The 24,959-nt window shown below is 36.2% G+C and overlaps 1 protein-coding gene across 2 annotated transcripts in view; it reads left to right on the forward strand.

Annotated features, from left to right (window-relative positions):
- Window positions 1–24,959, forward strand: part of ZNF407 (zinc finger protein 407) — a 337,647-nt gene that overhangs the window by 262,629 nt on the left and 50,059 nt on the right. Inside the window, exon 10 of one of the 2 annotated variants that reach the window (XM_027883910.1) lies at window positions 6,943–6,998. The exons of the other annotated variant lie outside the window; for it this stretch is intronic. Coding sequence (XP_027739711.1) covers window positions 6,943–6,965 — 23 coding nt within the window. The 3' untranslated portion in view covers window positions 6,966–6,998. Of the gene's footprint in view, window positions 1–6,942; window positions 6,999–24,959 lie in introns of those variants that run through there. 2 annotated transcript variants of the gene reach the window in all.

The raw sequence follows: 24,959 nt of genomic DNA on the forward strand, positions 1-24,959 counted from the left end.
ACATTGTAGTTTTGGCGTACAAACATAATGTTGTTTGATCTAAACAGTGATGCTGAATTGGTCAGCAAAAAGCACCAGCGACAAACTTCCAGCTGAATATACAATTATGGAGTTGACCAACAGTTTTAATGTATTTTCCAGGCAGCTGATAGTACTTTCCATAGTCCAAGTCTTCTGAGACTGCTTCAGTTGCATTTATCATTTCAATAAAGACTAAGTAGAAATTCATATTCTGTCTTCTGTATTTTTCTTGCAGTTGACATACTATGACGATGGCTTTTCTTTGCTTTAAATCCCATCTTATTTCTAGAGATATACTTTTTTCAGCTCTGGGAAGTGATTGAGAAACTTTCTAGCTGGAGTTAGATAACAGTTATAAACATTCTTTCATTACATACCGCATTCATGCTGTTCCAAAATGGAGGGCCATATTGCCCCTGTATGTGGGAGATGTGCTTGCATCCATTAGCTTTCCCAGGAAAATGTTTCTTCTCACCAGACAAGACTCCACAGGAATACAATACTTCCTGTGTTTGGAGAACTCTTAATAAGACATCAGAAGCAAGTAACTCAGTTGTGAACTACCTTCAACAATGTACTAGCTCCAAGCACAACAAAGCAATTTGTTTATTTATTTTGAGATAGTATTTCTTACCATGTGCTGTGTCTTATAGTTTCATCACTGCTAAACATAGGGGAGCTATTTATGAGTATTATTAATCAAGTTTCCAAAGACTCTGATGGATTAGTTTTGCTAATAATCAATATTAAATTTGCTTATGCCCTTCAGTTGGGACGTAAGTGGGTAACATGGTCCATAAACTTCTTTTAGAGATTTGTGGATACTTTTATGCCTTGTTGAGTAAAGAATCATTGTATATTGTGACTTCTTTTCCTGGTATTCATCCTATGTTCGTTTGAGTTGCAACATTTTTTTGCAATGTACAGTATTGTATTGAATGAAACAAACCTATATAGGGAGTAATTATATTTTTCATAGGTATATTAATCATTTAAGTTTATGCATGCTGATATTTTAAGTGTTTGCGTTTCTTTGAGCACAGCAGAATGTATCACACCACAGCAGTATGCTGGAATATCATGCTGTACTACAGTACAGCCAGCCATTCAACTTGATGCTATGCATTTTCTTGATTTTACTTGGAAGCTAGTACTGGAGTTATGTATTGTTGCATTTTTGTTTGTCTTCAGCATCTCTTTAATTAAGTAGCTTAATTTTTATGTTAGGTTTTTTTTATGTTGTTTGAGTTTTATTGTTGTATTGTTAGCCAGGTAATAAAGTTTCAAGTAGATTTTGGTTTTTTATTATAGAATTGTTTGGTGAGAAAGTTAGTTTGTGATCATCCAGAAAAAGAGTTTATAGTATACAAACAGTTCTGTAAAAGGACTTACAGTGAAACAGTTAGTGCTCCATACAATTTCATTCTCTGAATGAAACACAACATCCCCCATTAAATTGAATAAAAATGGGGAAAAATTCTGTAGTGGGCTTTATGGAGTATTTTGCTTTCCCTTTCGAAGTATTTAAGTTCTACTTGCAGTAGAACTAAATTTTTAGTTGAATTAAGTTTGTGTGACTCCTCCCTTTTCCCCCTCAGTAATCCTCTTCATTCCCCCCCAAAAAACAAGTAGAAGTATTGCAAATATCTGCTGTATATAAATGGAACAGTTCGTGAAAGATGAAGGTTTAGAAGATGATATTTTTGTTCTTAGGTTTCCCTGGTGGTACTTACAGGTGCAGTTTAGAATCCTGCCCTGTGGATAACAGAGCTTCCATTTTCACTTCTCCCTGAAAACAGGAAGTCCAAAATATTTCTGCAGGAATGGCACTTGTTTAAATAAACAAATTCCAAGTTGTTTGGAAAGCACAGAAAAATACAGAATATGTGACCAGAAGTAAAGCCTGAGTGCTTTAACTGTGTGTGACTATTTTGATATAAAAATCGGTTCTCAGTTAAAGTTACTTGAGAAAGATCAATTCCAGGAAATAGTGACTACAGCTTTACTTCCTTCCCATACCTCATTTACTCTTAAGGTATTTTGGAAAAAAAAAATCCTGATAAATTAATATGATCCTTAACCATCCTCTTGTCTTCCTCTGAGAAACAGACCTTTCTATATATGACTTTCTATTTTGTGGTTTTTTCCTGTGAGATTAAAAAAGCTTCACCTGGACGTGTCCCTGTGTCACCTGATGGAGGTGACCCTGCCTTGGCAGGGGGGTTGGACTAGATGATCTCCAGAGCTCCCTTCCAACCCTAACAACTCTGTGATCTCTGACTTAGTGTTCTGTTTTAATGAGTATTATTAATTCAGTCTGACAGTTGTTTGTGGGTTTCATTCTGAGTCTGCACAAGTTCTGTGCTTGTTTCACTGTTTCATTTGAAGGGTTTTTTTTCTGCAGTTGTATTGTGGAAACATTTCTTGATGTGTATTTACTTTAAGTGGTGTGGAGGCTCTTTTAGTTTAGGTGGGTTCTTTCCCCTATCAACCAAGTCAGCTGGACATTTTTAAGACCATACCAGCTGGGTCACTATAATGATTTTATCACAGTTAAAGCTCTAGAACTTGCCTGGTAGTTGGACATCATGGTGATTTTGTTCTTTTTGTTTGTTTTGTTTGTTTTCTGGCTGAATTCTTAATAATTCTTACAAACTAAGACTTACTCTTGCAGTAGCGAAAATCTAAGTTAGAAACTGTTTTGCACTAGCCTTTCCTCAGCCTTCTCTTTTTATTTTTTGGTTTTTGGTTTGTTTGTTTTTTGTTTGGTTCGTTTTTTTTAATACTTGTATTTGTTGACTTCTCTTCCTGAAAAGGATAGGTAATTAAATTTTCTCTTCAAAGATAAGAGCCTATACCAGTCCAAGAATGAAACTTGATTTTCCATGTTTATCGTATCATCTACTCGTCTAAAAAGATCTATTTTTTAATCTATGCAACCCTAGTTTATACCTGTTTGGAAAGGCATTTACAATATCGTCTAGTTTGCATTCACTGATTAAGGAGTATTTGTGCTGCTTAATGCAACAAAAATAGAGCATTGCAAGCAACATGTTTGATAAATTTAGTAATATTTACAAGGAACTTCTTGCAAGAAGGGTATACTTTTGATGTAATGCTATACTACTCTTTACATAAGTTTATCACAATTAGTCAACTGAAAGTCAGATAGTTAGCATATTATATGGGTAGTTTTAATACAGAGAAGCAACATTTTCAATAACTTTCTAGAAATGCTGGAACTCAAATAAAACCAGCTGTGTTCTTCAGAATACTCACACGGTCATAGGTTACATTTGCTATCTATTTTGGTCCTTTCCAGTAGCATTCCATAATCTGGGCTGCAAGTAATGGCAACTTTTCTAATTTTGTTAATAACACTAAATATTAACCTATGTAGTCTCCAGACATTCCAATTTTCAGAAATGTAAATGCATGTTTTCAGTAACAGAATCCTAGAAAAACCTGTGACAACTGCATAGTTCATTAGTTCTTTAACCTTCTAAATTTAAAAAAAAATTGCATGACATGAAAATCAAGGATAAATATTTTAGTATTTCAGATTTTTTTCCTAATGCAATAAGAATCTTGCATTTCCTGTACTAACTTTTTAAATACAGGATAAATTAGCTTGACTTCAGCAGTTGCAGAAATCATGTAAATAGCTTGTTCCTACTATGCTAATGTTTAGAACCAATTAAGCATTTTCACTGGAGTTTGGTATTGTATATTGATTTTTTTTTCCATATTTTTGTCTTGGAGACAATAAAACACTTCTGCTTTTAAAACATTGAAGTCAGTTGAAATAGGCTTACTGATTTTTATCCAGAGTGTGAAGATTGTGATCAGTTTCTGGGTTGCCGCTATTAATATACATTTAGGTTATGCAGGATTTTGTCTTAATATGATCAGTCTTTATTTATGTAAAGTAGAATTCTGACACCATTGATCTGTATTATTAAAATGCATAGAGCAGCTATCATATCCTGAGCTTCTGCTGAAATATGCTTTTAATTGAAGCAGAATTATAGCAATATATTATCAATGTGAATCTAGTTAAGACTGCAGCATTGACTGGAGTGCTTCATTGTTGTACAGTAGGCTCTGTTTTGTGAGGTTGAATTTAAATGCCATCATGTGTCTAGGATAGGTACTCAGTGCAGGAAGTGATCAAATAAAGACTTTATTCTGGAAGATATGCACTTCCAGTTATGTGACACACAGTGTTTGTCCTTGAGAAGAAAGGCTAGAGCTGTGTGCCATTTGTATTTGTATTTTAGAAAGGCAGCTAATACTCCAAAAAGGGGGAGCTGTGTTCCTGTAACTAGCTTAATAGTGCCCCAGTATAGCAAATAATTCTGGAGATGTCCTTTAACTTTGCTTTCCAGAAAGGAAAAAAAAAAAAAAAAAAAAAAGGAGAGGAAGAAAACAGTACCTTAAAAAACAAGTTTCAGATAATTAGAAACAATGAAGAGAGTCTGGAGTTTTTACATTTTTCTCCATCTACAGTGCAAAGACCAGGCACCACAACTCCTGGTGTTAGTTACATTTTGTGGTGCTCCTGTTGCATAGTGCCTAGCAGACAAAAGCCAAAACCTGATAAAATGTAATCCATACATTTCCTATTTACATGTACCATATTGTCCTAAGTAGAGCTTCAGTTTTTACCTGTTGATGTCAGTGTTCATGTACTTAGTCTGCAACTCAGTTACTAACATTGATTTTGGGACCATCAGTTGAGACTTTAAATACACATATTTACATGATAGGAACCTTAGTTTCAACGGTAATGAGTTTTTCATCATCATAACTATGTAAAGTGTGTTGAAAAGCAAATGGGAAGTGAACGTCTTGAAAAGAGTATTTAAAAGAGCAGTAGAAAAATGGGAAATGATGTTTGTGTCAACTGCTTTTTATGAGACAAGAACAGACAGATCTCCAATACTATCAAAAGATGGTACATTTGAAATGGACAGAAAGATGTGGGTTTACACGGTGCAACACTGCAGCAGTGTTTCTCACTGTCACAAGCTATTAGTGTTGTGAGTCAGAATTCAAAAATCCTTCACTAGCTGTTTCCGTTGACTTGGGAAAACAATATTATTCTTCTCCTGAAAATCTTGGTATGCATAAAACAATGCAGGTATTTACAGGAATATTAGTTAGGAAGGAAGGGCATGTCTGGCAGTTGGCATATCTGTTAATAGGCAGTCATTAGAAGTGGGTTTCTCTCTTGACCAAAACTCTTTTAGGAGTCTTGAATAAAGTTTGCTGAAACTGTCAGAAATATCTGTTAGAGCCTAGAACTCGAGTCAGGTGGAGAGTACTGATAAGAAATGCACTCGTGCTTCCATCGTTCCTGGTCAGTTGTCATCAGCTGTTCTTCCATGCCATAGGTTGCATTTTATATATTGTATATTTGCCAAAAATAACCTTCCACTTCCAAGTAAATCAGGGACTTCCAATTTTTAGAGATGTATTGGTACATAAATACTGATAGATGAGCAAACAGAAATAAAAGTAAATTTTGTAACATGTTTTTCAAGCACGTCAAAGAAATTGTGGGTGCCAAAGAGAACTGCTTCCGTAGAGTGAATAAAATTTAGCAATGGGAGTCCAGTTGCTTTAACAAAGCATAAATTCCAATAGCGCAAGTAGTCTAAAATTATCATCATCAGTGGGTACATTAATGAAACCTTGTTTTTCTTGTAATTTCCAACTGCAAAAACAAGTCTATGGGGCATAATAAGACGATAGCATGCAGTATCTGTTTTAATAAATGATGTTCAGATAGAAAATACTGTCTGATGTTTATATTTTGGAATCTTTGTTGTTAAGGTTTTCTTTATTCAGTGAATGTTATTGTCTATGGTGGCCACATACACTGAGAGAGCTGGCCTACCTTGATGATTTAAAAAAAAAAAAAAAAAAAAAAAAAAAAAAAAAAAAAAAAAAAAAAAAAAAAAAAAAAAAAAAAAAAAAAAAAAAAAAAGTAAAAAAATATTTCCTCTCTTGTACTATTCAGTGACTCAATGTTGTCTGGCATAGGGTTATTCTGTTGACTGATTGCCATTGGATTTTTATTTATGCTTTTTAATTAACAATTACAGTTTAAATATCTTACATAAATCTATTGTTGGGGGGTAGTTGTTGAACTTTATTATGTTATTTTGGTATGCAGAATGTAAGATTTCACTAGATCCCTGCTTTGTAGAGGTTCTCTTTAGCTTTTAAAAGATCAGAAATGACTGCTTCATTTTGTGTTGGTCTTTTTTTTCCAGTGTATGTAATTTGAGTACAGAAACTCTTCTTTAACCTGCAAACATGAAACCTGCAAGCTTTTTCTATATTTTTTTATAAAGTATATTGCAGCTAAGGACTGTTACACTGGTATACTTTTATGGATTATAATGAGGGCACTTCTAATCATATTCACCTTTAATTTCTATAGTATTACTGCAACAATGAATAAAGTGCCTAATTACCTTTCTGCCATGTCAGGGTCTCTTCTTTTTCTAAATATGCTGTAGTAAATAAGCGCAAAGGATTTAAATTCATCTCTTTTTATACTCATCTGCTCGTGTAATTGATTCCCCAGTATAGAAACCTATTTTTTTTTGTCCGTATACCGAAGATTTCTTTGCAAAGGTCCAGCCCCAGCAGGTTGATTACACACTTGTTACCTGTAATTCAATACAGCAGTGCCCTGTTTACAAAGTCCAGATTTCCTGGGCTGTCAGTTAGGGCAATCAGCACAAAGACCAAGAGCTTTTGGAACTAAATAAACAATGAGAAAAACATTCCGGGCTGCCAGTAACCTTCACAGGTAATTTAACAGCCTTTGACTACAAGGCATCAGTTGCTGTAGATGTCTGGCAAATATGAAATCTGACATTCTCCCTTGCCATGTTCTGCCAATAGGTCCGTGTGTAATCTCTCACTGAGGTTCACTGCCCCTCTGCTGCACTCAGCCAAACCGCCTTTATTATGACAGACGCCCACACCTGCATTCTGTCACTTACCTGCCGTGTACTCTTCCGAGAGGATATGGCAAATTATTTAGAATTTCAGGGTTAATGAAATTAAAAGTCACTCCCTTGTCCCTTCTGCCATTCCTCTTCCTGGTCAGCAACCTGGCCAGTACAGCCTTTTTGATCTCCTCTTAGAAATGTTTAAATATGAAGAAAGAAACTGATTGATCAATTTTGCATAAATTGGCCTCTGTTTTTACTGGAAACAGCGAACTGAGTTACCTCTTTTCTAGATGACCTTTAAGTATCGAGCAGATTACTTTATTAAGCTTTGCGTTTATGTATTTTTAATTTAACTTTTTTTATTTTCTGATGTATTTGGTACCTTTTCTGTCGATTTAGATAATGATTAGAACAGCTGTTTTAAAGACCACTGATGTATTACAGTAGACAAAAAGTACCCATGAGGAGAAAAAAACACAGACAGAGATTCATCTGGGTCTGTGTAAGAAAAGTTCATATGTTTTACTTCAGCAGTCAAATCTCTGCAAGCAGATGAAGTTAATGTTATCTGTACAAGTTTAAAAGTGCATCTGTTAAAAGAACCACCACAAAAAACACGTATAATGCTTATTGTTCATATAAACAACCCAAACTATCTGACTAATGAACATTTTCTTGGGTGCGTGCAACATGCTCAGCTCGTGAAATCATACCTTCTTTTTTAATTATCCCTGATATATAAATCTGTAGACACCTTGCAAGCTGTTATGAAGAATCTATTGTTTCATAACTTTGTACAAATATAAGAACTGAAATTATTTGAAAAATCTGGGGAAATCTGTTGTTTAATTATGTTTTAACCAGAAACTGCTTCCCTGTTCTATTTTTACACTTTCACTGATGAGCACCTTGTTGTGTTCAGTGTAATAGGAGATATCTGAAGGTGGTGTGCAACAGGCACTCCCCGTTGCTTGATTCACTGTCTGCCCTGCAATTCTGTCTCAGGGAACATGCTTGTGCAGCTGTAGATAGATACATATCCACGGCTAAACCCCAAATATATATGTTTAGTGTTAGTTTAGTTCTAATTATTTGCTATGTCTGACTTGGCAATGAACATACAGATTTAAATTATATAGACATGGTTTGGGCATAGCAAGGGAGAGGAAGGATTGTTATGTTGTGGTTTGGGTTTTTTTTTTTTTTTCTTCTTAATTATATTGTTCTCTGCAAAAATGGAGGCTGGAACACTGGCAGACCAGAAGCAATTTAGTAAAAACATAAATAATTCAAGTGAGAAATGCTAAATTTGTTTGGGGATCCCTTAATATTTGGTAGCCTTTCTGTGGTCCCAGGGGAGCACGGAAAAGGATAACAACAGCACAGTTTTCATTGTGTATTAGTGTGGTCAGGAACAACACTAGAAAGGCGATGATCTTACTAGGAGCAAAGTATTGTAAAAATTTAACTCATTTACAATGTGTGGGCATAGCAACAATTAAAGGTTCTGGTGTAGAAAGCACTAATGTGATTATAACTGATCCAGGCAATTGGGCATAGCACAGTAACCTGTAGGAAGCAGCCATGTCCTATGTGGCCTAACTCATGGAAACTTATGGAGTGGACAGTGACAACCTGGTATTTATAGTACATTTCATGCTAGGGGATCCATTCTATAGTCAGGATGGGTTGCATTTAACTGTTTCAGCAATGACAAAGTAGTGAACTGCCACAGGAAAGTGCTTCTGAGGTGGTGTAAGGTCCCCCACCACTATGTTGCTCATTTAAAAGTTGAATAATCACTACACCTGGATTATAATGTACCCTTATTTGGTTAGGTTCATCATGGATAATCAGTGTAATACTTCTAATGGAAAGTATCACTTGGGAATCTTATTTATTTATTTATTTTATTCTACAAAATAATCCATACTTGACAAGAACTGAAATAATTTTAAGGCCCAGTCAAAAACGTGATCTGCATGGGTAGCTACGTTTATGTTATGCCCTGAAGTTAGCCCTAACCTGAGTGAGAAATAAAGTCTCTCTGAGCTCAGCTCTTTTACTTGCAGTCGCTGTGCTTCCTTCTGCATTCCTGAGCTAAGTTGAAGTACCCTAATGCACCTGTCACCAAAAGGATTTTTTTTAACATGGTTTGTCACAGACTCTTTAAACACTTCTCAGAAGTGCAGCCACAAAATGTTTGCTGCATGTTTGTTTCTTTTGCAGTGTTAGAAAACTAACCCCAAGGAAAATTGCAGAAAAGTATTGGAAGACTGGTGGCTTCTGAATTGCAGTAGCACACCTCACAGTCTTTCCATTAGCGACTGATAAATGATCCTGCTTTGAGTTGTAGCCGTTCTCGCCTTTGTATATTAAATGATGGGGGTTTTTTCCTCTATGTGGATGAGAGCTAGATTTAGAGACTTAGGCCTAGTTACATTTTTTAAGTGAGAACCAACCTAAATTGCTAATCTATTAGCAATTTTATTGTTATGAGTGGGTTTGATGCTACAAGCAGTAACATCTGCACATAGGTCAAAATCAAGTGGAGGGCTTATGTTAAGACTCAGCCTCATTTTAAATGTTTTTGAAGGCATTATGACCAAGAGGATTTGAATAGGTAGATGTCTACAGCAAATATTGGATGTGCTTCCACTCAAATTATAAGCTGATGAAATTTTGGCCTATGTAGGTCTCTTTACGGTTATGTTTCACCTCCATAACAATATCCCATACATTTGAAATACTTAGATTTTATTAATTTGATTATACTAGTAATTTGACCCTTTTTAAAATTTTCTTTTATTGTGTTTTATTTGTGCCTTATTTTGCCACAGAACTCTCCCAGTGAATGGTGCTTCATAAATATCAGCAGCAACTATGTTCAGTTTTAGAAAAAGGGAAAAAAAAAAAAGCTCATTAAGTGAAAAAAATTGTTACTACTTGATTTAAAAGAAGAAAATACAAAACCCAGATTTTGCATCAGGAGCTGCAGCTACTCCTGTATTTATCTATCTTCTGACTGAATGGAAAGCCCTAGCTACCACTTACCTCAGTAATGTCCATTAAGGATACCCAGATAACACAATATTTACATATTGTTGCTTTTGAAGTTAAATCTTTCCACAGTCTGTTGTTAAGTTTGGTTCCAGTTTTCATTGTAAACTTCTTCTCCAATATATCTCATTTGGCTTATCATGCACAGTAATCTAACAGTCAGGAGTGGTCAGGAAAGGGGGAGAAAATGCTACTGAATCTTGAACTTCTGCTGCTGGTTTCCCATTCCCCAAATAGAGAGAAAGCATCTGAAGGCAAATCCACTATGGTCTGCATTGGTATATAAAGTCTGGATAAAGCTGTACACTGTTAGATTTTTCCTGAAAAATCTTTCTTCTTCTATTTTAATCAATTGCTTCATACCTCTTTACTTCAGGACAGATTTAATACTGCTGTTGATGTTTTGATATCTCTGGAGTGTAATGTATTTATGTTACAGTATAATTGTGTTTTACACTTCTTTCTTTAACTTTTGATTCTCAAATTCGTCTACCCATTTCAGAGGGGAAAACAGACTGAAGATATTTTAACTGTGTTCTAATGATTCCTGACTCTTAATTTTTAAACAACATATTAAGCATGGGGTTTTGTCTCTTGGTAATATATCAGTGGAATGGGATCAGGCCACAGTTCAAAACAGGATTCTCACAAATCAAATTGATGTATTTTTCAAATCCAGAAGAGTGTTAGAACTGGCAAAGGAGTTCTTCCTTACACCTCATTTTCTGTCAGGAGGTGTTTGTTCATTTGTTTGTTTGGGTTTAACTGAATTTATGATCATGGATGCCTAAGCAGGTTAACTTAGGTTAGTAGCAAACACTAAAAAGTTGTTTCTACACCAAATGAAATAATTCATAATGCAAACACACATTAATTGAAAAATTCCTGCTCTGAAGTTGGTAATAAGCACAAAGCAGTATGAATAACAGAGTAGGAGTGTTGCACAACTTCAGAGATGATTTAACACATACTGAGTACCATTACTTGTAGTGTCCTTTACTAGCATTGTACTTAAAATCAGTACACCCGCCTGAATTAAAGATGACACTTTGGACAGGCAGGCAAGAAAATCTGAAAGGAATGGAGAGAAGATGGGGGAGAAAGCATCATTCATGTTACCTAGTCTGTTTTGTAAATGAATGCCAGAGGATCAAAAAGCAATACTTTATAAAATGTATTTCTAAGTTTTCTTTGCCATGTGTAGGGTCTCTCACTCTTTTCTTTTTTTTTCTCCTACATTTTCTTTAAAAATGTCTTTTTTAATTATATCAATGACATTAGGAATTCTAGGTAGAAAAAAATGTAATCATACAAGACCCATAGTAACTCTGACAGTATTTATGATGAGGAAACAGCTGAAATTTTATCAGAATATAGAATCATAGAATCAGATGTGTTGGAATTATCACAACAGAATTGTCACCACAGCTAGCTTTACTTATGCTCCGGAAACTTCAGGGTTCTTTTCTGGGGGAAAGAGGGAATGGTATGCTTTGGTTTAAATGGGGAGTCCTGTTTTGTTTTAGAAATTCCACAGTTGGGAAAGTCTGGTTAAACTCTCAGCTCTTCTGAATTTGTATTTTCTTGAACACTGGGCTGCTGCTTGCCCAGAGCATTCAGTTGCAGAGTCAGTACTCTGCAGATTGTCTGACTCTGTTCCAGTATCATCAACTCTCACATTGAACTGTAAATTACGTGGTAATTCATATTTACCTTAAGCCTCAGCACTAGAGTTGAGGTGATTGTATGAGAATCTTCTATTAATTTTCCTTTTTTTTTTTTTTTCCTCGAAAACACTTAATCTTCATTATAACAGAAATATACTTGACATGACCCTAGGACTTAGCTTGGGCACAAGCTTCTGTAACTTCATCTCCTAATTTCTCAGTGGTTATTGAGTAGTGAGGTGTGAGTATGTTGCTGGCAAAGCATGGCACCAAGCCCAAAGGAATAATCCTTGTTATCTCCATGCAGGAAAGGCTTGGGCCCTTTGCTGTTCCTCATGCCATGTTGGCTTAGGCTTGATGTTATGATGGCTAGAGGCAGTAGCAAAGTCTCAGGTGGTAGAAGGGAAGAGGAAGAGAGGTTAGTCCTGGGGGCAAAGAAGCGCAGCAATGCAAGGGAAGAGTTTAAGAGTGGGAATGTGTGACCTGCAAAGCATTTCCTAGTTCCTTATATGAGGTTCTACTGGGGAATCAATTTTTCCTGCTGTGTTGGAAGAAGGGGAGAGGAAGTATGTATTTCTATAGCGCTTGTTTTGTTGACTCCTTCTTGCTGCAATCCTTTATACATAGAATCACAGAATGGGTTGGGTTGGAAGGGACCTTCAAGATCGTATAGTTCCACCCCTCCCTGCCATGCAAAGAACACCTTCCGCTAGACCAGGTTGCTCAGAGCCCCATCCAGTCTGGCTTTGAACAGGAAAGGGATGTCCACAACTTCCCTGGGCAATCCATTCAACTGCCTCACAACCCTTTGAGTAAAGAATTTCTTTCTAATATTTAATAAAAATATCTCCTCTTTTGATTTAAACAATTCCCCTTTGACATGTCTCTATCTGCCCATGAAAAAAAGTTGTTCTTCCTCATTTTATAAGCCCCCTTCAAGAACTGAAAGGCCATAATGAGGTCTCCCCAGGGCCATCTCTTCTTCAGGCTGAACAATTCCAGATCTCAGCCTGTCTTCATAGGAGAGGTGCTCCATGCCTCTGCTCATCTCTGTGGCCTCCTCTGGACCTGTTCTTAGAGGCCTTTCTTGTGCTGAGGACCCCAGAGATGGACACAGTACGCTGGGTGAGACGTCACAAGGGCAGAGTAGAGGAGTAGAACCACCTTCCTTGACCTGCTGGTCATAAAATAGTGTTTTAATAAGGTGTACAATCCCATTTTTGTTCTGGAAAACTTTGGAAAACTTTGCTGTCGATGGCTGCCTGCCTACATATGCCTTCTCCCTCAGCTAAAAATAAACTTTGCCACCTCCTGTCATTTTACAAGGAATGTACCATTAATGACCATACCAAAGAATGGTTTAGATGTTACTCACTGCCATGATAGGAGCCATGCTGAGGAATGCATGTAACTATTTACTAATGAGGCTGTTGGTTCTGCTGTTTCTGAAACTGCTTTATATAGAAAACATAACAAAGTTTGATAACCTGCCCATGTTTATTTCCTTACTGCATCAGCAGTAGCCTCAAGTGTTGTTGAGCATGTGAGGTCTTCTAGGATATAGGAAAAAATTTAATGAATCTATTGATGTCTTTTCTCCAGCATTCTTCAGCAGCCCATACCTATCTGCATGCTGAAGGCAAAGGAATCCCTTCTAAGCTGACATAGAGCTGGAAATCTATGTTAATTTTCTGAATCTCCATCCCCTCCTTGTCTATGAAGGCACTGGTATAAGATGAAGGGATAACATTAGGTTTACTTGGAAATGTGTTCCTGAAAAATGTAGCATTACTGCTTCAACTTAGCCTTAATGTTATTTGGATGCTAGCATGTATCCTGCCTATAATTGTTCTTCCAGAATAAATCTTGCAGTTTTGTATTCTCTCCTCTAAAACAGGTTGCTCAACATTTAGTTCTCTTCCTTTAAGAACAAACGTAGTCTGTCAATGGTAATATATAAACAGATAGCTGTAAGATGCATCACCATAATACAAATCCAAGCAGTATTTATTTGCCACAATCACTGATTGCACTGATTGTGCCCTTAGGAAAAAAAATGTTCCTTTAGAAATGTACAGATCAAATGAACACAGCAGTTACAGAAATGTGGGGGGATTTTTCTTCAAAAGAGTTTGTAAAAGAAAAAATGGGAAAAGTTACTATGAGTAACAGAAAAACAGGATTAAGATTGGTTTTCAGGAAGTAAATGTATTTAACTAACTTTTAAGGTCTGAAATATATTTTATCATGGAATTTGGTTAAATGCTCTCTGTGTGTGCCTGATTCTGGAATGTGAGCTTTATAAAAATTCCCTGAAAGCAAAGCATTGCAGTTATGTTTTTTTAAAGATCATTTTTTTGATGTAGGTTTAGTATCACTGTCACAGCATCTAAGGCTTCTTTGGAAGAAGCTACGTATCTAACGGATTTATAAAGGGATTGCATCATAGAGACTTTAGTGATTGATTTGTACATACTACAGCAAAAATTGCAGCAATAAAACAGATCTTACCCCAATGACAAGCTGAAACAAATAAATTTATTTATTTAGATGAATTTAGTACTCATGAAAAGAGCCAGATTGACAGCCACAGAGACTTAATACCTCTATTCCGCAGATCAAGTTCAAAAGAAAGTAGTGCAGAATTCTCATGTGGCCCTGCTAATGTCTTAACCTTCATCTGTAGCTACTACCTTTAGACATGAGTAGTTCAATTTACATCCCTATTCTCTCCTTAGACTAAAACTGCCAACAAGAGTGGCAAATATCATGATTTCTAGTTGAACAGAACTGCCGACTGATATCACAGGAACAACTTGCACTCTTGAGTAACCACAGATCTGGCCAAGATTCAAAACAGTGTGATGTATATGTAGGTTTCCACATTCCTATGCTGAATGCATAGGTGCACCAGACTTTGGCAATAGCATGTCTGCTTTCTTCTGAAGCTTACCTCATCCCTCTGCCATAGCAGCCATTTATGCTTTTGCATTGTGATTTGAATTAACATGCATTTAAAGCAGTCAACCTTAGTTATTTCTTTGGAAAGGTCAAGTAAAATCATAATCCTGTTGCCAAAATTCCCCCATACTGAGGGACTACCAAGGATAACAAGAGTAGGGGTGTAATAGTATTTCATTGCTAAATTTAATTAAGGTTTTCTTAAGGTCAGTAATGCAGAGATGTGCCACTTTGTCAGAAGGATCTGTTCCAAGTCAGAATGTTGATCTTAGGTGAGAAATAACATATGAAATATTTTCTGTAGTATTCAGGTTTTATTCTGGTTTTATGTTTTAAAGCTGTAATGTTGGACATAGTTTAATTATGCTTTTCCCTTAAAAGAAAGTGTGTTATTTGAGCTACTACTAGTTGTTTAAAATGTAAACCTTAAACTGAGAATAGGAAAACTGTTCTTTTGGGATTGTTTTTACTTGCAGATGAGTAAAAGAACTTACATACCATGTGGGTCATAGTTTTGATCGGGATGGCAAAAATTATCATTGGCTGAGAGAAATTCCATTTGAGTTCACTTTAGCACATGAAAAGCACTGCTGTTTTTTCTGTTGTTGCTGTGGTCAAGTTAGTGGCTCCTGATACAACTTGAGCTGTAGAATTTGTATAACACTGCTATGCAGAAAAATAGAAGTGTATTTTTGTTATCAAAAGTGAACAGTCTTATTGTGATACCAGTGATACTCTGTTGTACTGTCCAGATGACACAGCTCTTCTAGATATGTTTGATACTTGCCTAATACCTTCATGTTTTAGGTGAGATCTCAGCTCAGTATTGCAAAGTGACATATCTTAGTTAGCATGTATGTATCCATTAACAAATGGTTTTTTGCTGGAGTTTACCTTGTAATTGTAGAGCTGTTTTTGTGGGCAAGTTACCTGTGCTTTATGAATTCTATTCTGCTGTAACTTTCCTTAGAGGGTAATAATACATATCTTTAAGTGAGTAAGTAAGATGGGTTGGCAATAAACTTAGATCAGATCTTTCCAACAGTGGCAGTCCAGCTTCAGAAGCTGTGCAATCTTAAAATTCTTAGCTTCTAAAAGCACTGTTGAGAACTATAAAAAAAAAAAATTTAATAATTTTGGTAAATGATCATGTGGTGATTATTAAACTAATATGTAATTAGCATTTTCTAACGACAATCATAATCTTGACAAATGCTTTCATTCATTTTTTTCTGATCATTAAAGACTTTAAAAGCACTGATTTTTGTTAACTGAATCCCTTGGCTATTCATCAGTGATGCAATTCAACCTAATACTCCAGTGGCCAGTAATCAGAGAGTTGCCTAATAAGTGAGAGAAATTTTATCATTGTCTTTATGAACATCAGCTTTATTTCTTCTCTAACACAGCAGGTAGATAGAACTGTAAGAACATCCAACTGATAGTTATTTGTTCCTTTTTTAAAAGGCTGAATAACACCAATTTTTTACATGACCAAAATTCAACCAATACTTCAACAATAGTATGATCTTTGAAGTTGTTCAAATACAGGGCTTTTTTCTTTCTTTTTTTTTTTTTTTAAAGTTAAACAAGAAATGGTTTTCAGTCTTCTCAATAGATCAGAAATACTGAAAATGGCATAGCTAAATGTTCTGTTATGTGCAGGCAACATATCCTATAATCATTGCTGATGTTTGAATCCTCTTGTTTATCCCACTGCTTGTGCCAGATCCTCTCTCCTAGCAATTCCTTGTAGTTTTTTACCTATGCCATGGCAGAGATATTCTTCCCATTCTTAGCTCTCTGCAGCAACTCTGCAGCTGCTCAGGTTTCTGTCCTCACTTTACTAAAGCACACCAGAATTCATGGCCCCACTGCAGCCTCCTTTTTAAAGCATGTATGTCCAGCAGAGTCTCAATTTCTGTTCTTTTCCCTGCACTTGGAATGCGATTATTTTATATTTACAGAATGTGAAAGATAAAACAAGTATGCAAAAAGTATAGCAATGTAGTACATAGTCACCAAAATATTTCTGTTTGTTTACTTTAGATGTTTGAGTTTATGCACAGCCAAACGGACTTCAAAAATAAAGGACAGATGATCAGAAATGTGGATAAGGACAACATGTTCCTTTGCTTTATTTAGCATTGAGCATATTAATGGGTGCTCAATAAATGGTAATGGTTTTGGAGACATGATGATTGATGTTTCCTGGATCAAAACATAGAGGTTTTGTTTAAGAACAGCCCAGCTGGCAGAGTGATCCTCTTTTGAAACTGTTTGTGATCAAAATATGTCAGAGCTGTATCTATAAAGTACAGTAGGCAAGACTTTTTGTCAGTGGATTGGTTAATTTATTTTAACAGTACACTATCAACTGTATCTTTGATTATTCATCCCTCCTGTCACACCATATTCCTATCAGTGAGTTAAAGTGCTGCTCTTTTCTCTGCTTTCCAGATTTTGTTTCTTATGTTGTAAACATACTGCTCTCAAAAAGGGCTATATATTTTTTGAGTAGGAACACATACAAGGTACTGAAAAGAGAGCATTACATATTTATTTGTGTACAAAATTGTGCCACACGCATACTTTGGACAGCTAGTATTGAGAAAGAGAAAACTATCATCCGTCTTCTAAGGAAGCCATCTGTGTAACTCATCTGGTGCTATCGTCCCTAGTCAGAGCACACCTCAGTGTGACTGGTATAACCAAATACTCCCAGATCAGAAAATAATCATGTCTCTTACTTTGTCGTCTCAGCTGTTTGTTCCTCTTAAAGAAGCAGTGCTTTTTGTTTTGGTTAGGAGGAGATGGCTTCCAAATTAATGGCTTCCGAGGTCTTTAGTACAGGCACTGAGCAAAGCCAGTTAAAGCCATCCTTGATATTTCCATGGTTAAAGTAATATGATGGAATTCAGATATAAAGTAGGAAAATTTAACTTTGGTTTCTCTCCCTCTTTTTCTTGAGGCCACCTCTTTCTCTCCCCTCTTCTCTCCATTCAGTTCTTTTTTCACCTTTAAGGAAAATAAATCAATTACAGTATCCTTTCTGACCTTTTAGTTTGTCATATATATTTTTCTTTGGGTTTTTTATGCTTCTGGTATACTCTCAAGAGGAAAGTAAAATTTCTTAAGGAAAGACTCCCAAAGTTGATCATGCTTTAAAAAAATAGAAGTTAATTTCAAATATTGGGAGCATATTTACCAGATAAATTATATAAAATGTTTTTACTTTTTTCATTTGGAAACTTTGTATTTCCAAATTTGTATTAAAATGATTTTTTTAAGTAAAACATGAAAAAATGTTTTGTTAAAGAGTCTTTAAAAATCTGAGTCTCTCCATGGGACAGATATGTAAATATCTAGAGTACACATTTCTTATTGTACTGATGTGTAACAGCAGGAAATCTTGAACTGGGGTTATTGACAAAATAGATTGCAACAGTTCCAAAGAGTAGCTCAATTGTGTCTGAATGCATTTAGGCAGCTTTAATTCCTGAATTAATTATACAATATACTGTAATGCTACAAAGAAAAAGCCATTAAAGTCATCTCTGTCAAAGGGCATTTGTGTGTAGAGCAGTAGATTGTGGCATATAGTCACAGCTGCAAGTCTAGGTTGTATGGGAAGATTGTCTGCCCAAAACCAAGTTCTCCTACAACCCTCTGGTTACAGTGAATGCAACAGAATGTTGGTATTGCCAGATCTACATACTGCTGCATATCTTGGCTTTTTTTCTCTGGGTGGTAATTTCCAGTCTCTGTTGCTTGCATTTAAAGTCACTGAATTTCTCTCTTCCCCCAAAAATGAAAACAAGTAACTGTTCTTACTTAAGCATTTAAGTCTAGAAGCTTGGGACATAACGCCTGCAAATATCTGAGCTAAGATGACTTGTGAAAGGATTGCAGTGATTGGTAGCACTAGTGTTTGGAACAATTTCAAGACAAATGACTCTTTCTGATTGCAGCAACCACTGCCCTTTTCTCTGTCCACCTGTAACAATGGTTGTGAAGGCAGAGCCAGGGCTGTGCTTACTCCTATCTGCTTTTTTAGCAGTTCAGTTGAGGCTCTGATCTTTTAATGACTACTCAATGAGAGAAAACTTGTTTACCCTGTTGAAATGCCTGTGCACCTTGTAAAGAAAGTTGGTTCCTTATGGCAACTGTAATGCAGAAAATTCATCACACGTAGCTTTTTATGAGGTGTGGACATCTGAGAAAAAAAGAAGACAATTTCTCACAGAGGTGTTGTGTTCTTCGAGGGGCAGAGTTTCATGCCGACAACATACAAAACAAGTGGCTGAAGCAATGGCCTGAATACATTTAGTGCGAAGAAATCATGAAAAAATCCTCTTCCCAGTAGCAATAAAGCACCTTTTGATCTGTATTTCTGAATCTGTGCTGTTCGTTGTTGCTTTCTTTTGTTCTGCCTTTGCCTCATTTTTCCCAGACAAGCCTGTTTGCTTTAGCCTGCCTGTTTGGTGCTTTGCAGAGCATCTCTGTAAAAAGGATTTCATAGTGCATAGGTTTATGTGCCATGGAAAAATTCCTCGCAAATACTGTTCCATCATTACTTTGTAGGAGTACGGCACTTCTGCTGCCATGCTGCTCTTGACCGAAAGCATAAGTGGTGTATAGCCCCCTGAATAGTTCCTTTGTGCTGAAGTAAATTTGACTTAAGATTTTTACTTAAAACAAGGATAATCATGTTTGCATGTGGCACAGTTACTTTGGCAGCCTCAGCATCTCAGCCATTTTATGCTCCCTCTTTTTTTTTCTTGTTATTATAGCAGTTGTCCAAACATACAATCACGTGGTGCAATCTGTCTGGAAATTTTAATTCTGATGAGAGCAGAGGTGGGAAGAAGGAGGTGGCAAATTGAAGGTTTCAGTATTTTAAAATCAGCTTTTGCTTTAGTCTTCTAAGTGTTCTAGAATCCTCCACTGCAATCACTACTTACTGGGAAGTATAAGTGGTCTCAGAGATACAAAACTCGAAACCAGTATTAAGTCAATTTGGTATTTGTATGTCATGGGTTTCATTGTAAATCAATCCAAAGCTGAGCATGCCTTTCTAACCCAAAATGTGTTTGAATAAGCTCAGAGACCTTTAACTGCAGTGGCACTAGCAGGTGCCATTAAATCATGTAAAATATTATTATTTGAGTAGTGATCCTTTAAACTAGGCTATTTAATATATGCACTGAATATTATACGAAATTCAGCTTTTGTGGAATTTCAAGCTTGTGGCTAGGGACACGGAATGGAAAGCACTGACTGTTAAATAACATACAAATTAACTATCCACAAGTTTAACTCTAGAAACAGATGAATAAATCTGTCAAAACTGCCTATCCTCCTAAAAATATATTGTAATCTTAGCATGTTACTGTAACCTAGTAAAAACTTGGTGATATCAGCATAAATGATTTTATCTAGTATTTTTCTTTTCAAGATAAATCCAAAGATGTTAAGATCACATTGGTTTTATGGTCATATTTGATATATGACAGTATCATCTATGTCTGCAGAATTTATGATATTAATATGAGGAGAATGGTGGGCTTATTATTATGGGTCACACAGAATTACAGATCCCAATAACAGTACACCTAAAAAAAGAAAAACTGTCAGCTGAAGTGTAGTGTCAGCGCCCGTCTTTTCAAGCTGTTGTAGCTCACATTAGAAAGAAGGCCATTTTAGCTGGGAGCATAACAATCTCATTGTATTAATCATTTTCTGTGTTTAAGCAATGTGAGGATGTCTGCTTTCAATGACAGAAATAAAATCCTTGAAGGGAACAGTCTGTGAAATAAACTCTGAAGGGACAGTGAGGCTGCCTCTCTTTACTCCCTGTGGCCTAATTAAACAGTGGAAAAGCCACCATAAAAGAAATTAAATTTAAAAAGACAGATTAGCAACAGGAAGGGTGTGGCAGCATCTGATGTGCATACAGTGCTCCATTTGCAAGTATCATGAAGAGCAGCGGTGCTAAGAAGCAAAGTAGGGAATTGCTGATCATAGATCTTTAAAAATATTTTCTCTTTTGGCAATGACAGGATTCTCTAGTCTGGTTTAGTATTTTCCTTTTGCAATCTTCTGCAACAATGTAACACTAAGAGAAAGAAAGCCATACATCACCAGGTATGCTATTATGCTGGTAATATTTCATTTATAAAAATTATATGAATAAACAGTTTATAATCAAGATTTTAAAGATGATTCTACAGGCCTATACACATTTTCCTGTACATAAGTATTAGCAGTGGACCTGGACCTTTACTAGATGATTTATATTTTTTTTAATTGCTGGTTTTTATATTGAGAAGGTCTGTATTTCCAAAACCAAATTCAGCCATTGGTTATCTTTTTGAAAATGGGAGAGATTCAACTGCTGTGATCTGTGGAACTCATACATGGTAAAGGATTGACTTTACTTGGGTAATAACACATGGTTATTCCTGTCTATGACTGATACAGTGCAATGTAACTGGAGGAGTGTGAAATACAATGATTTTGAAGGTAGAAAATGACTATAGGAAAATTGCTAAGACTGTTCTTTCTGGTGCAGTGTCATGGTCTCCATCTTCACACCTTTGCTGTTTGGTATAATTTGTGTTTGCGCATGGTATGTGTTTACACTAACCTGCTGTTAATGCTGACACTGCTAGTGAAACAGCATCAGTGGAAATCAGTGCCCAAGGTGCTCCCCTCTGTCAGTTGGAGTTCCTCTTTTTCCACTAGGAGTCCTTCCCTTGCAGAGCAATACAACTCACTCATTTGGTGAGGTTTTCCTCTGCTCATGTTTTATAGCTCAAAAGTCCTGGGATGTGTTCTTCACGTAAGAGCATTTTATATCCAACAGAGTATACGTAAGTCCAGGTCCAAGCAGTGTGCCTTAGTTTACTCTCTAAGCCAAGAGGAATACTACAGAGCTTGTTTATTTCTTTCCAGAGCAATAATATGTACAGATCTTTTATCCAATAAATATTGTCCTTTTGACACTTAGAGGCATGTGTTTGGGAGTGCACTGTTGAGGATGAGCCATAGCTATATAAGGCACCACCAAACTTAAACATTAGTCATTATGGAAAGTTTCTAAACAAAATTGACGAAGAAGGAGACCAAAAAGATCTCATGCTCCAGAAAATAACTCTGTCTTGGTCACTAAGGCCAGGTGCTGATTTCTCAAGTTGGAAGTCGGCTGTCAGCCCCCCAGAACCTCCAACCACCAGTCGGTCGCAGAAGCTCTCTCAAGGACCCCCGAGTTGGCCAGTGGAAATATCCATAGAAGCAGTCTGATGAATGGCTTTTCCTGCTCAATTTATGCATTGTTGCTTCAAGAAAAGTGGTAAAAGTGTTTACAAGTAGTTGCTGTGCCTACAGGTACTCCCTTTCACATAGTGCAGACATCAGAGCAAATGGCCAGTGAGCCAATGCTCATGAAGGAAAATAACAGGCAAGAGATTTTTTAGTTCCCTCATCCTCCCCAATATTCTTGGAATGGTCAGTACCAAGCTTCATGGAAAGTGCTTCATCCAATTTTACGCAAATATCATCACAAGCAACAGGGAAAAAGGGGGGAAAACTTCACCATGACTCTTCTGTATGGGCCAGACAAATTACCCGAGCTCACAGAGGAAACAGGACACATTGTTTGAGGTATCGTATAGTGAAAAAATTCCCTTTATGTGCTTTTTGTCATTAGAATTTATGTCTCAAAGACAAGTCTTCCCGGAGACTTGCCTACAACATTTAGCCTTGCAGTACCTTGAGTAGCATTTGTCTTTCAGACAAACTCTAGCCAGTCAGGATTGAAAGCCACCGCACAGAATGGACTTCACAGGTTTAATTCTTAAGGCAGTAAATGTTCCGACAGAAATACTGGGTGGGTAGAATTATTTTCTGTTGGTTTTAAACGTAAAAAAAAAAAAAAATTAGATATTTCATCAGCATGCTAGAGCCATACATTCACTGTTTCTGAAAGCCACCATCACCTTTCACTGTTATTGTATGCAGATTTTTCTGTTACTGAGTAAATGCTACTGGACAGATTTTTGATGATTCTATGTGAACGGAAATACTAAGATTTGGGGAATGAGTAAAGGCTGCTTGGTGATAATAAACAGAGGAAAACATATGAGTGAAAAAGCAGTTGCTTCTTTATGGGTATTGGTAATTGGTATCTATGGCTGTATGCTCATTGTGTTAGTATCTATCACATTTGAGTTTTTGTAAGAAAACACGATACTTGAAATGCATGTGCATTTCTCAGTGTTATGATTGTGATTTTCATATGTCCCGAAAGACAGGCGTATTTTGTATGTATTACACTTTTCTGTGCTTTGTTATTGCCAGAAGCTTGAAATCAATACCGCTTTCTCCTTCTGATAATTAAAAGGATGGTTTATCTTTATATGGATCTTTAATTTTAATAAGCTAATAATTCTGATTTTAGCTACTATTATCTTAATAGCTAAGCCTTCTTAAATGTTTTTATCGTAATTCCTTTGGATAGTGTTGCCATTTTTTCGGCCTGCGTGAATCCTTGCTCTATAGTGACGTCTGCTGGAAATGGTAAACTGAAATGTTCAAGGGCATATTTAAGCTTTTCAGTTCAGGGTAGCCTGCTCCTTTCACACGTGCGAAGTATGGACTGTACAGAAAAGCAGAATCACATTTTCCCATTCCCTAAACAGGTGTGGTTTCTGCATTAGACTTGGTAGAATTTGGGCTTTATCTGTCGTGGACACATATTTTTTGCCTTGCAGCACATTCCAGCAGTGTAATTTGTGACATGTGACACTTGTTTTGTGTTTGTCATAAAAGTTGATAGTTAGAAGTCGTCAAGTTTGAGAAATAAGTGTTTATGCTCTCTATCAGATCCATACTGAGGTGTTCAGATTCAGTTATTCAGCACTTCTTACTGACAATCCTGACACTAATATTTAGGTAATTATAGAGAAGTCAATAAAAGAAATTTATACTTTTAATCTGACATTTAGAAGTAGGTTATATTCGCTTTATATCTTAAAAAAGATATAACATTCAAAATAGACAACAGACATCTTGCATTAGAAGTAAAAAGGAAAGTAACGAGCCTATTTTTAAATGAATTTGAAAAGCAATCTGATTTTAGTTCTTGCAATGCAGAGCAAATAAAATAAAAACTATCGTACTTTATTTACTAACCGATGAATTGAATTGTCCGCCTTTTATTACAGATATAAAGCAAAGACTATGAAGAGGCAATCATTTTTGAAGCTATCAGACTTTCAGTAACATATCTCTTGTGGTTTAAATAACAGATAGTTTAAGTGTTTTTCCATTACCTTCGTGTAAATGAAAAATGCATAAAATATTTTAACAAGGCAAAGTAATCCAAGGAGATTGTTATTTTGTGTTACAAATTAGGTTATTTCTGTCATAAAATTAAAGGAAAAAAATCAACGCAAGGACATTTCAGCTTAATATCATTTACCAGAAGGAACATGTAACAGATTTAATGAGCTAGCAGGTCACCTGAATCCAGCTGTTTCCGACCAGCTTTATGAAACGGAGAATGCAGCTAACGGTAGGAGGTAAGCATTATTACAAGCTCTCAAGGAGTTACAAAATCGATTTCTGCTTGAATGAATTAATTTAGATTATCAATTTATAACCAGCTACACGAATCCCATCAACTCAACAATTCAGTGAATGATCAGGCTCAGCCCTTGCAAGAGCTTAACAATTAGAGAGCTCTATAGTTATCTCCTGTCCTACCGTGTTGCTAACAAAGTTCCTTAGTTTGACAGAAAGAGAAGGAAAGTGTTTGCTTAAGGATATTGCAGGAGTGAACCACATCTTTGGTGAGAGAAAAGAGCAGCTACCATAGAGCAGCTGTGTTCTTGTGTCTTACCTTCCTGGGAATTCCTCCAAAGATGACTGAAATGAAGCAGTTCTTTCTACTAGCAAAAGAATATGACCAATACAGGGAAGAGACCAAACCATCTCATTTCAATCATGTACTTGTAAAGAAAATAACAAAGGATAGGATGTGAAAACTAATGCTTATAACTGTCATGTACTCTAAAAGTTTATACCTGTAGTGGTATTAAAAATGTCTTGCCTTTTTGCTGGAATGTAGCAAGGTGGTTCCTCTGCCTCCCCATTCTAGTGCAGTCATTTAAACCTGTGCAAAGATAATGTAAATTGCTGCTAGTCAGAATGTTACTGTTTTACATTTACTTTGCACAAGTGTTAAATGATCATTCAGAATGCAAGTCGTTGG

Source organism: Empidonax traillii, unplaced genomic scaffold (assembly GCF_003031625.1).
Source record: "Empidonax traillii isolate 1590-97213 ecotype Southwest subspecies unplaced genomic scaffold, ASM303162v1 scaffold136:size1122602, whole genome shotgun sequence".
NCBI classification, from domain to species: Eukaryota; Metazoa; Chordata; class Aves; order Passeriformes; family Tyrannidae; genus Empidonax; species Empidonax traillii.